The 14,386-nt window shown below is 41.0% G+C and overlaps 1 protein-coding gene across 1 annotated transcript in view; it reads right to left on the bottom strand.

Moving 5' to 3' along the window:
• LOC124711856 (putative serine protease K12H4.7) overlaps positions 1-14,386 on the bottom strand; it is a 132,471-nt gene that overhangs the window by 75,271 nt on the left and 42,814 nt on the right. The window contains exon 3 of the mRNA XM_047242088.1: positions 3,650-3,831. Within this exon, the coding sequence (XP_047098044.1) occupies positions 3,650-3,831 (182 nt within the window). The remainder of the gene's footprint in view (positions 1-3,649; positions 3,832-14,386) is intronic.

The following is a 14,386-nucleotide window of genomic DNA, read 5'->3' as shown; positions in this document are numbered from 1 at the left end:
CCATCATTTTGACCAAACATGAGCTGTGCTGAACACACTGATACATACAGCTAAAAGTATATTGAATGTAAATCATTTCGACTCTTAAATAAACCATCTCATCTCTGTATTCACACACATTGACTGTAAGACACATGAAATAAGGCCAGATCTCTTTGGAATGTTTTGTGCATATGTTTCTTGTCATTTTAAAAGCTTATTAGCTCTAATTTTAGTGAGTGTTGAATATACTAAAGAAGTAAAGGCAGTGAATTGACTTATGTTAAAAACAAAAGAAAAAAGAAACGAAACCATCAGTGGAGATTTTCTGGCAGTTAGTCACTTTGCTTTATACCGCTGACTAAACCTATGGCTGGTAACCTGCAACCCACATGATGCATTCAACACAGAAAACAATTTCTTGTAGCACACAAAGCCAGAACTGTTTCGGTACTGATAAGAAGAACAACATTACCAGAGATTCTGTAAATAATTAGTTAAAAACAGTAGTTTCATTGCAATCAGCATGTTTCAATGTTAACAATTAAACTGTAAACACAATGTCCTTAACAACACAGTTTCATTGTGGCCTGCACAGGAAACTTTAATATCAAAGCCAGCCCTTTATCTTTATTTGGAGTCTATCCTGAAACAAACAGGGTTCAATTTGTAGGAACTCACTGAAGTAGGCTTTCTCCAGGGAGCAGACGGTAGACCCAATATAATGTGAAATTTATTCCATTATCAGAAAGTTTCACATATGTGGTGTTTCCCGTTTGAAGACAAGTTATTCAGCCATTTAGATTTAGTATGAGGTGCTGAGAAAGAATTTGAGCACCTGAACATTAGTGGATGGACCCAGGGACCTGAGCACAGTGTGGCTCAGCCAGCCAGAATGTGCGATTCTAGTCAGCCTGAGTATAAAGGCTCTAACGGCTTTGGCGACAAGAGAAGTGGTGCAAAGCTGGATTGCGAACTTCACACTTCTCTTACTACAGTTGACTTACTTGAAACTTTTAGCCAATCCTCTTCACTGGATGTGTGGCTTGTCGATCTCCACGACTTCTTCTCCAAAGAAATAATTCTGGTTAGAGGAACTAACAAATACTCTCTCTCTCTCTCTCTCTCTCTCTCTCTCTCTCTCTCTCTCTCTCTCTCTCTCTCTCTCTCTAGAAATAACTCAGTAACCTCATACTCTCCATTCAGTTCAGTTCAGGTATATTTTCATCTCCACAAGTTTCACATAAACATACAAACTCTTGTAAGTCAACTATGACGACACCCATTAGATACAATTAAAAATAATCACAATTGCCTGGTTTTAACAACCAAATAATTTACAGATGTCCCCTGCGTCTTGCTTCGTTCAGAGCTAAGATATGAAGTAAGTTAAAAATCTACAGTCAAATGTTAGATTTTTTTTTACAACGATCACATTCACTAACACAGCAAAGAATAGCATTTAATTACTCCGTGTCCTCTCCTACAGCGTCTGGCACTTGCAGCAAACACTTTTCGGTGCCACTCATCTGACGCAGCTCCTGTCTTCCCACAATAAACTTCAATCCTGCACACACGGACATGTGTTGCGCAGTAAATAGGCTCTCTCTCACACTTCTCTTTAAAATATAGTGTGTTCGAGGCAGCAGAAGGTGTAGTGGTTCCACAATTTATGTGTAAATTCTTGACGCACTACAAGGCGGTCAGTAGGTAGCCAGAATTTGGTAAATCTCAAAGCTGGAATTTGGACAGTGGTTGCTCACATGGCTTTTGTACAGGAGATGCACCAGATATGGGGCAGTGTGAGACAGTCATAGATTTGGCTTCTTACAACTCTCAGAAAATCTATAATAAATCATTGTTACATAATAAAGCAAATCTAAATACATCAGCAATCTCAGAAAAATGAAGTGCATCCAATGAAACAATAACATTTTCAATATCTTAGAAACTAAAGTAGTTAGTATTTTACAGTGACTAAATATTTTCACAAAGGACCTTCGAATTAACAACTTGTATATACTTCATGTAATCTAAACAAACAATATCTCAGATGGTAGAACCACGCTATAGCAATCATCCTCAAAAGCCTCTCATCTGTATCTATCTTATTTATTGATTTATTGCACTTTTAGATATTTTCATTATACAAATTACTGTCAGAAAATTATTTTATTCACAATAACACAGCAACTGAATGCACCATGAATACCTCTTATCTTGTAATACTTGTGTAGTTACTTAATGAATATCTTACTATTTTACCAGTAACTTTATTTAAATATGATTGCAACTGTGGTAATTTCAAAGTGGTCAATCACATGTGTTAACTAACACCACCACTGAAAAGAGTGCCAAAAAACACTTCCATCAAACATACATAAATAACTGGTCAAACAATATTTAAAATAATTTTATTGTCATTTAATACGAGTGCACTCATGCAAGAATGCTGCCTCATTTACTTGTGAAGAAACCTTTACTTATATTTACTGCCAACAGTATGAGTGTGGCAGAATGTTATAACATTTTTTTTTTTTATTTAAGCATTGATATAACAGTTAAGTGTGGAAAGTGATCAAGTTGAGTCAAATCATTTCTGCATTTCTTGTGGGGACGGCTTTCAGCCAATGAGAGTTAGGCAGTAGTGGAATACTGCTGGATTCAAGTGGAAAAGCACACTTTTTGAGTGGTGCTGTCAAGAGAGTGATCCTAGACACTTTTATGTTGAGTTCTGGAAGAAGGAAGACCTGCCTGTGATAACATGTGGTATATGATCATGTAGGTGACAGATTCTGGGTGGTGAATGGCTGCTACAATACTCTAACTTTTGAAGGGACTCCAACTCTCACGAGGTCTAAATGTGCTCCAGCACAGAGCTTTACCTTTGTCATCTCTCATGTGTTATTGTGTAAAGTGTCATGCTGAACTCTGAATTATTTTGAAATGTTGAATATTTTTGTGTCTTATGTTGCCAAAATACAGTTTTTCGCACACCTTGGATGACTATTTATCTTGCGGATTCTGCTACTGTTCTTTTACTGTTGTCATCATAACTTTACTGCATTTAATATTACAATTTCTGTCTGCATTATACATAGTTATCGTAAGACCACTTTCTGTTTATTTGACAAACACTTTCATGAATAAACATTATTCAACATAATTCTCTGATGTTGTCTACACCAATTACAGACTTCAGAACAGAACTTCTCATTAATTATGCATTTATTTTTTATTTAATATTTCTGTGTATTTTATTAACTTGCAATTCTATCCAATGAATAGACTATTTGACTTCTCTATCACAGCTACAGGTTGTCATTTGAGCAAGTTACCTGCTGGGCATGAAAGCAGACATATGAGAGTCAACCCTACAGCATTAGTGAGCTGTATTTTTTAAACAGAGGTGTGCATAGCCCAGTGAACTAAGATACGAGCAACATCAGGAAAAATTGCAATTGGTTTAATCGAATGAAAAGTTGGTAGGAGAGTCCACTGCTTAATAGAATACTGATGAGGTAACATCACACTTAGCGTAAGTAAACTGCACTGAAACTGCATCAACAACTGCAATTATTTTCTATCACAAAAATTAAACTCTATAGGCACGTACTCTAAGTAATGGCAAATGTGTAAAAATATACATATAATAAAAAGTACAACTTACTGAGTAGGATGACTTTTTCCATAATATCGATGCTCCAATTGGAAACAGAGGGCATTGTATTGTTTAGCATATGTAATCCATTGACCAGTTACCATCCACAAAGGACTTGCTTTGCCTTCACCACCAATCATAAGGAATACTGGCCCCCCTGGCTGATGAAATGATGCATTTGTGAAATATCTCTGCAAACAAAGTTTTAAAAGGACATCTGTGATTATTTCTAGTAACATAAACAGTATTTTGTATAAATGAACAAAACATCTCACACATACTTAAGATATCACAATAAAAAGCTTCTCTGAAGATAAGATGCTTCTTTACGAAAATACCTACTTAGACTTCCAATGAATTAAATTTACACATAAAAACTAAAGAAAAACCCAGAATGTGAGTTAAATTGATAGGTAGTTAATCAAGGAAAGATTACATTTTGATTTGATATGAGTGAGGAAAAGGAATAGTGGAGGGGGGATATAAGAAAAGTATCCGTAACTGAAATGAATTCTAGCACTGTTGGGTGACTAAATTTGTGCAACATATCGTGAATACCTGTACTTTTTTAAAAACAGATTAAGACACAGGAGACGTTTCTTTATCTAGTGTGGAAGTTCCAAGAATAATTATATTTTGTAGCATTTAACATAAAATCTGGTAGTCTTACAACACTAAGCTAGAGTGAAAATTTTTCTTACTACAGTTACATTTCTGATCCACATAAATATGGTAATGGAAGGCTCTTGACAGAATATAAAGAACAGAAGTAAAAGTAACAACTGATGGTATAACTGCTTTAAGTCATCAACAGGCAGAAACACCCCCCTCCCCCCCCTCCCCCCCTCCCCCCCTGCATAGTTACATTATCATTATCCCAGCTGCAAATAGCTCATCTAGGCTCTGTGCTGACATGTGTGTACTCTATTAGCTCTACAGAATGATTTCTCTGAAAGTTAGCAACCTTCACAGCCTTGTTTATATGCTTGTTGCCAACTTTTACAGTGATTTGCTACCTTTGCTTTTCTATTACATATTACCCATATAAATAGCAGGTTTATGATGTACCTGAAGCAGTGAGGAACCTGCTAATTGAATCATTTACAGAAGTGGTACAACAACACAAAGTAAGAGTTAAAAACAATCAACTTGTTGGCTTCTCTGATGATGACAGTATGATTTGTGTACTTGCACTTGAGGGGAAAAGCTACTGACTACATTATGAAAATACAAAATCAAAAAGACTAAAGTGAAGGAAAATTTTAGCAATGTACATTGGATTTCTCCTAAATGGACTGAAGCAAAGACTACGCACAATACATACTCATAATGCATTGTGGATGAATAACAAAAACAGAAAAAGTAACTGTTTGCAGTATTCACTAATTTCAATGAAGAAATAGCAGAAGAGCAGCTAGCTAAATAAGAACCAGCTGGTTGTCATGGAAACAATGGAACAGAGTTGACAATCTCACAAATTTAAATACATAATTGAGTCTCAAGATTTTGTAATTTAAAAGAAAAAATTGCAATTAAAAAACTTCTAAATGAAACAAAAGGACACTACTTATCCTGAATCAGTAGGGTTTTTTTTCTCTTAATATCACTTTGTCTTTCTGATCGAGGGAGTGCAGTGATTTCATTCCCTTCAGCATTTGTTTTATTTTCTTATTAGAATTCTGATTAATTTCCAAAGCTTGAGAATCAATATTACTTCTACAGATAAAGCCAAGAAACCTTGAATTTTTCACATAGGCTTTACTATGTTAAGTGAAACATGCAGTCCTCACAAATACAACACTATATGAACATCTACAAACTGGCTCAAGGTACACAATATCGGAAACAAAAAGTTAATATCCTACAACTTAAGCACTATTAGGGAAACAGTTTCCAGAAAATAAATGCAGGCCATACATGTAATTTTACATTGTACAAATGGCAATATCCTGAAATATTGCAAAACGCAGAAAATTATTTATGAAGGGGCTTATGAAAAGGTGTTTTATCCAGCCATTCGCTTGTCACTAGGACTACTGGCACAGCATCCATGAACAACGTATGGCCACATTCTGGTGCTTCAAGCATCTTCCACCAGAGGTAGTACATGGGCCAGCAATCCAAATACTGACATGCAAGTATCATGTGTATGGCAACATTACAGACAACAATGTAAGCATGCCACCTGACAAGCCAATCTCTAAGCAGGTACTACTGGAGGTGCCAGCCTCCCCAACAGCAGCACATGCATTGATGACAGCAGCACTGTAATTGCAGGCACTATGTTATACCCACAAGTGATGTGTTCACTGAGTGGATATCCTTCCATAAGTTGTATATGTAAGATGCTGCCTACCCCTAGCAGGCACCTCACACTAAGCTCACGGCCAGCTCACCAGCTCATGCAAGCCCCATCCAGCAACTCTCTCTCTCTCCCCCCCTTCTCTCTCTCTCTCTCTCTCTCTCTCTCTCTCTCTCTCGGGGTGTGTGTGTGTGTGTGTGTGTGTGTGTGTGTGTGTGTGTGTGTGTGTGTGTGTGTATGGGCGCGCGCACTATATCAGGATTAAAACACAAGTAAAATGACAGAACAGCTAAACAAACACACAGGGAAATGTGACTGGCTGAACACTTAAAAAAACATGGGTGAGCCAGTTACCCTGTCAACACATTAAGAATATTTCTCTAAAATTTTTGGAAACAAGTTGGACAGATCAGTAAAACCTTAAAACTCTAACCACATTTGTTTCAACATTACTTAAAGTAGAGGACAAATTTACCACTGCCTTCCAGTCTGAAAAAAAAACAAAAACAAACACAGTTTAGTAAAATGTGGTGCACAGTGATCTTTATACTAAAAGCACCACACAGTGGAGCGTCCACTCGCCAAAGCAAGAAGCCACACATCAGAAGGCTGTGGCATACATGAAGACGAGTATGGAGGAACCTCATCCCTTCTTCATGGCTGAAAGGAGATATGCCATGGTTGTGTTGTGGGCTACCAGACACAGCTTATTATCTGTCAGTTCCAGTCACCCACATTTCCCTCAACACATGACTCAGTACCACAACAGCAAGATGACAGCATGCAGGGTGAGGGTACACTGAAATAACTGAGGATGGCGACATGCCTCCTTGGCTGCTACATCTGCCCATTCGTTCAATACCCATGTGCACTGATACTCAGCAGAAAGATACCACCTTCCCCAGCCATTTTAGATGGGAGAGAAATTTCTGGATATGCTCAACTACTTTATCTGTTGGGTAAAAGCATTGTAGACAGTGAAGGGTGCTCACAGAGTCTAAACAGACAAGGAATTTAGCACTCTAAGTACATCTGATCTGCTCCAGTGCTCACAAGATTGTATATAATTCCACATCAAAGGCAGTAAAATCTCGAAGCAGTGCAATCCTGAGGACACGACACAACAGAGCAACCCACAAAGTCCCCCTCTTTTGATCCACCTGTATATATAGACAGCTGTAGAATTGTGATGGCTCAGTTAAAATTTCATAAAATTATGTATTAAAAACATATGCAGATAAAGTTATGTATTAAAAATATATGCAGGAATGTAACCAATTCTGCACTACATTACATCTAAAATTGCTCTGGGCCTATGGAGTAACTAGAGTGACTGGTGGTTAAAACTCTGTACTTGGGGTTGTATTTGCTCCACATCATGTGACTCCAGCACATGCTGCACGTGGATCCCAAAGGGCCTTATTGCTCGTGAACATTTGGAGGAAAGGCATTCCAGAGGCAAGCGAGCAGCAGTACAGTATGCAGGTGGAGTTGGAGCTGCAAAAGAACATACATGCCTGACCCACCATGAGGCGCTGCCATTGGATGGTGAGTGGTGGCTCCCAGCCTCAACAAAAAGAATAGGTATGGAGTTGGTCCTATACACACCCTCAGCTAGCCTAATCCCTCCAGTGTAGATTGCACTAACGATCTTCATGTAAGAAGGCCTCACTGACCCTACACTGTGCACCCATAGTCTATCTGAGAATGCACAAAAGTCCTATAAAACAGTAGCAGAGGCAACCTTTCTGTTCCTCAAGACCAGTGGCTAAGGCAATACATGATATTCAGAGCCTTCTGTTCTGGCTTTCATGTCTCTCAGGTGTGGTAACCATGACAATTTGGAGCCCAAAATGACGCCCAGAAACCTCAGGGACACTACAAAACTGTCCAAAAATAAGGAGCATTGCAGAGGATTCCTTACTGTAGGCATGATACTGTTTATGACTATGGCAAATACAGTAACACTTAAAATACTACCCTCAGGGACACCATTCTCCTGCTAAAAATGATAACTGTGTCACAAACTCAAGGCTTAAAAAATCTTTTAGACAGGAAAGACTGTATGAAGATGAGGAGATGGTCACGAAGGCCCCATTGATGGATTCTTCTGTCTCCAAGCAGTGTCTTACATCTTTCTGATGTCAAAGAATATACAGAGACAATAATGTTTACATGGGAAAGCTTGCTGATTTGCCGCTTCTAGCAGGGTCAGGTTGTCGACAGAAAACTGAAATCTCTGGAATCAACACTGAGAGCAGCTAAGGAGTTGCCTGGCCTTTAACAAACAGATGACGGTTAACCACCTGCTCCAGGGTATTTTCTACATAGCTTGTTACGGCAACACTCCAATAACTATTAGAACATGTGCTGTCTTTTCCAGGTCTGACAAAATTACCTCTCTCCATGTTGGGGAAGTGACCTGTCTGCAGTATCAAATCATTCGAGTAGAACTTCCTTTGATGCTATTGGCAACTGTCTAAATATGCAGTACTGGATTTTATCGTGACTGGGCAGAATCACGAGTCACAGACAGTCGCTTCCCAATGAGCTGAGTCTGAAAGGCCTAGAGAGCAGAAAGAGAGACTGATGGCTGAGGATGACCCAGTAGCAGTGGAGAAACGAGTGAGACCATCTATGTTGAGGATGCACAGCTCATGAGGCATCATAAGGTTCTCCAAGATTTGAGCCCCATAAAACATTAGGGGTACTGATATCACCCACTAGCAGAAATTGGTGAGGGTGTTTTTCAGTAAGGCCTGCGGGAGCCTCAGAGTCTACTGCATCCTGCAGAGGTAAGAACAGTGAGCAGATAGGATTTTCTAACCCACATGAACTGCAACGGCTACTGCTTGTAGGTAAGTATCCAAGGAGAGAGCAGTGGAGTGGTGCGTGCTGTTGGCAAACACAGCAACCCCTCCCTTAGCTCTTTCCCCAGCAGGTCATCCTTTCGGTGGAGGCCCGTAGCCCAGGGACGTCAGTGGCTTTAAGATGTGCTTCTTGTAAACACAAGCACAGGATTGTTCCTGTGCCAGGAGTTTCAGTTCCTCCACATGAGTCCTGAACCCATTCATGTTCCACAGTATTATGGGTGCTATTTATCAAAGCATTTGCATTTTCACCATGTTTTTCCATTGGGGTGGGGAGCCCACAATGGGTCGAAATTCACCCTTGAGCAAGGTGGTTGCCTCAGGCATACTTCGCATTCCATTGGCTCAAGAAGAAGCAGCAGAACAGTCACGATGAATGACATCGACATGGCCTGATGGTCCACAGACTTTTCATCTATGGTGGAAGCGTCTCATTTGTGATTTTTAGCCTGGGAGGGCTTTGTAGGAACCGCCTCAGCAGTGGTAGAGGAAGTGCTGGTTGTTTTACCACACACAGACTTTGCAGGTACTGGGAGCTCTGCAATGGTGGCAACTGTTGCTTTATTTGGTGTTCTCGGGGGTCTATGGGCTCTGAAATAACTGCAGCTTTACAAGAGGACTGACAAACATTGGTACTAATGCTGACACTACCAACTTCCACTTGTGCAGAAACATTGGCTGTTGAAATAGGCCTTTTAAGGGTGTAAGCAAAAGATGTAGTGAATGTGGGAGGCTGCATGGCCTTACAGATCTTTTTAGCCTCTTCATAGAGGATATGCCTCATTTTTTAATCTCCTGTATCTTCCTTTCTTCAAGGAAAACACTGCAGTCCGTACTCCAGGCAAGGTGATCCCCAAAGCAATTTACACACTTTGGGGGAGATGAACAACAAACTCCTTCTTGCGTGGCCTAACCACACTCGTCCCAAGCGGCTTCACCCTTACATACTAAGATACTGTGTCTAAAGTACTGGCATTTAAAACAGCACAATGGGTTGGGGACAGAGGGCTGCAAGCTTAGGAGCAGGAAATCTGTCTTGACATGCTCCTGGAGTTTTGCGCAACTGAAAATAAGGACAAATGAGTCTCATTTGGCCTGATTGCTATCCACCCTTTTCATTACTTTTGCACATCCACAATGCTGTCTTGGGAGCACTCACAAGATACTGGCATGACATAGCACTTTTGTTATAGTTCAAGCTGTTGTGTAGCACAATTTCAATGACATATTGCCTGAGGCATCTAGCTTTCTGGAGGTTCGTAGCTTGCTGGGAATTAGAAGTTTCCACTAACAGTGCACCAGTGCTTGATAGATTTGAAAGTGACACAGATTTCCTCTAAGCACTTTTGGATACAGAAAAGCTAAACTTTTTCAAAATTGACCTCTTTTGTTTTAAATATTAAAAACACATTCTGAACAGCAGCATGGATGTTTTACTATAAATCGTAGCATTCTGATTGGGTATTGGTAACTACCAGCAGACCACCCATTTCACTGAGAGATGGAAGAAGAAATTTCAAGGATTCCGTCTCGATCCCATGAGCAGCTAGGGAAATAAGGGTCCAACCAGACAGAGCTTCACTTGCCTGAGTAAGCCTTATACAACTGAGGTGTGGCAGATCCCCAGATGTTGCCTCCTAATGACACTTCCACCTCAACAGCCTTGCATCTCACTGGTGCAAAGTACACCTTGTGATGGAGTTTATTATAGAGGTTCTTACCATCCTTATGATTCAGGTGGTCAAGCCAAGATCCCCATCCCCTGTGGCACAACATTCCACTGCAGCACAGCATGGTGAACACAGAAGCATGCCCACAGCTTACAGAGACAGAGGACTGGTGGCACTTACAGTCCTCAGCTGTGGTAACTTGGAGTCACCAATCATATACCCAGCAAATGAAAGCTCATCCCATGAGAGCTCTCCTAGTTCCTCGGTTCCATCCAGCTGAGTCCTTGTTCTGGACCTACACCATGCTGCGACATTGCTCCAGTTGCCACCAGGGATGATACTCCCCAGTGACAACACAGAGCCTCCAGCTATCACTCTCAGAGCCTTCAATGCTAGCCATCCCTGAACCTGGTGCCCCAGGACTTTTATTCTCCTGTGGATTTTAGAGAGTGGACCTGTGCCCAGTAGTTACTGTCACAACATATGTCATGGCAGACTTTGTCTTCATCATATTCCTCTTTGACTTCTTCATATTCCTAGCAGCTCAGGAGGATCTTTTCAGTTTCGTCTGTAAAGGCAGTGTCTACCACATCCCTTGCAGTTTTGGCATGTCATACACTTCTCAGATCATCGGGACCATGGAGAACAAATTTATAGTACATAAGTGTCACATACTTTCAACAGCTGTATAAATCTGGCATTTCACAACATTGTTTTGGTACTGGTCATTCTATGAAATATACCAATACAGATATTTCAGTTCTACTTCCATTAATTGGGTTTAAGAAAACAGTTGACACTAAATTGGTTGTTGTACAAACTTCAATTGTGCTTGGAATCCTACACTCTCTCTCTCTCTCTCTCTCTCTCTCTCTCTCTCTCTCTCTCTCTCTCTCTCTCTCTCTCTCTTTCAACAACACAGGGACAGAGTTAATAATACTTCTTCACCCACTGCTAATTAACACTCACTATTGATAACTTCTGACATTGGTCATTTTTGGTTGTGTGATGGTACTAGCTGTTTACAATGTATTGTCTCTATGTATACCATATTGTTGTTCATGGTCAGCACAGCCCTGCCTATCACAAGTCTAAATTTACTTTCATAGTGCTATCTCACTGCATTTGGGCTTTGAAAATGACGAAGTGTTCACCAGTTGAAATATCGGTGGTTGTCAAAGACTTCACCCAGCTGTGTTCCCGTAAGTTATTTGAACACAACATACATGCTCTGAAGATCATGTGGATTACACTCCGATGTAAATCAATATTTAATAATTGTAAGGTACAACAAACAAAACATTCTGCAAAAAGCAGAGAGTTTCAGTTTGCTGTTGACAAGACCAAGAGATATTCAGAACCAGTATTAAATTTAAATAACAACAATATGAGAAGGACAGATTACTACTCACAACATAGAGGAGGCATTAAATTGGACACAGGAGAAATGGAAATACTTCTAGTTTTCTTTTCATTGTACCTGTCCAACTCACTTCTGTGAGGTGAGCAGCAATCTGTCCTTTCCATATTACTGTCATTCCTTCCTCAACTTTCAGTTGTTTAGTATTAAGTCTGAAGTTGAGTACTGGAACAGTAGAATTAAATTACACTACCTTTTAAATAATCTTCGAGAATGACAACTCCCAATATATTTAAAATTAGAAAATTAAATGTGATGTGTGATCTAAGGTTTTTCCAGCATACAGAAATCTTGAAATTTTCTCAGGCATTCAGCCGGGTAGCATCGTTCAAAAGGCGTGATACTTTGGCAAGCTGACTTCTTGCCATCTTCAGGCGTTCTTGGAGTCAGATTGATCTCTGATGGATGCCGTCTTTATATAATCTCCATCCCTCTCCTGCAGCCTCCATCTGAGAGCTCCCGAGTGGTCCGCAGCCTGTGGTGGGGCAAAGGTGGCACTGGGTCTTGGCAGAAATGCGGCACCTCACAACAGATCATGGGCTGCAGTCCCTCTGCAGCCACGGGTGCTTGCAGAACTCTGCCATCGTGGTGACAATGCTGCTTCTTCTTGTTGTGTTTTAATCATACTCATAGCTGGATCCCAGACCTGGGCTCCAGCTTGGAGTATGATTAAAACACAAAGACAGTCTACATGAAAATCTGCTCCTGTCAGGACACCTGAAGAAGAAGAAGAAGAAGAAGAAGAAGAAGAAGCATTGTCACCACGACGGCACAGTTCCGCAAGTGGCCGTGGCCGTGGCCGTGGAAGGACTGCGGCCCATGATCTGTCACGGTGCACCACGCTTCCCCCACCACTCAGCGCTGCCCTTCCCCCATCACCAGCCGCAGACCACTCTCAGAAGCGCCCAGACGGAGGCTGCAGGAGAGGGGTGGAGATTATATAAAGTCAGCGTCCATCAGAGATCAATCAAACTCCAAGAACGTCTGAAGATGGCAAGAAGTCGGCTTGCCGAAATATCGCGCCTTTTGAACAACACTAACCAGCTGAATACTCGAGAAATTTTCAAAATTACATTTACTGTCCTATCAAGTATGTGGTCTGCTAAGAAACCTCATGGCTATTGGTGAGGAATCAACTGTTTTGCAAACACACTGGCAGGCCATGTCATGTACGTGGGCACGTGGTATTTGCCTGCAGCAGTGTGATGGTATGAGCTTTTGTCACAGACTTCTTTACTATCATGAAGACAATGTTAATATATTCGATTCACTATGTGCAGCTCACTTGGGGACTTCTCTCTGGCACCTTCTTTTCCTCCAAGAAAACAGGGCAGTTACAGCTCTATGCAGTGTGACTGTTAAAACAGGTCAAGCATACTTGCAGAGACAACATCTACTTCATAGACTGCCTTCCTACACATAGATTATGTGCATACATAGTGTGTCCATACCACATAGACACTGCAATGTGTTTGACATTATACAACTACACTTCCAAATGGATGTACAGTTGACAAAACAAAGCTGTTTGCATGTCTTGATAAGATTGGATACCTTCGGCTGCACACAGCTTGTGCCAGTGGTAAACCACCACACAACAGCAACAGTGGCAGCACCACATTAACACACTTAACTGTGTATTTATTCCCTTTTTATTGTAACAGTTTTACTTACAGACCTCTTTTAATTTCCTGGGATTGTGTATAATTACTGCACATAGGACATATATCCGACAAGCAGTCAATTACTGCCGGGACGCCTCAGCATGCCCAGATGCCCAGGCCAGGAGAAATAGTGTCCTAGCACTCATCCAGTATGATGGTATCAGGTTTTTTTTTTTTAGGGGCACAACTAACAATGGTCATTAGCACCCAGACAAAGTTAGGAATGCACTGCGAGGCACAAGGTTAAAACAGCAACTACAAGGGACAACACTATAAAAGACATATTAACAGGCATAGGATTTAAAAAAAAAAAGCATAATCAAATGTCCTTAGACAGGTTTGTCAAGTGGATAAAACGAAGAACGCAAGCAGCTGCTCCTGGGTCATCCGCTAAAATGGCATCCAGAGTACATGACAGGGCAAGATCAATGCGCAGTGTATTAAAATTCGGACAGGACGTTAAAATGTGGCGTACCATCAGCAATTGCCTACATGGGCAAAATGGCGCCGCCAGCAGATGGTGATGGCTGAACCGGCAGTGTCCAATTCCTAGCCGCGCCAAAATGACCTCCTCCCGCCGAGAAGGGCATGAAGAGGTCGTCCAAGCCGTGGGAAGAGGTTTCAAGGCCTGAAGTTTGTTGTCCGTAAGTGTAGCCCAATCGGCATGCCACAGTGATAAAATGCGCTGACAAATGACCCTGCTACAATCAGATGAAGGGACACAACAAGAAGCTGTCCGAGGCCGAAGGACCGCAGCCTTGGCCGCGGCATCTGTAGCTTCGTTCCCAGGGATACCGACATGGCCAGGAACCCACATAAA

The sequence above is a fragment of the Schistocerca piceifrons genome, chromosome 1 (genome assembly GCF_021461385.2).
Source record: "Schistocerca piceifrons isolate TAMUIC-IGC-003096 chromosome 1, iqSchPice1.1, whole genome shotgun sequence".
Lineage (NCBI taxonomy): Eukaryota > Metazoa > Arthropoda > Insecta > Orthoptera > Acrididae > Schistocerca > Schistocerca piceifrons.
This window is presented reverse-complemented; position numbering and strand designations above follow the sequence as displayed.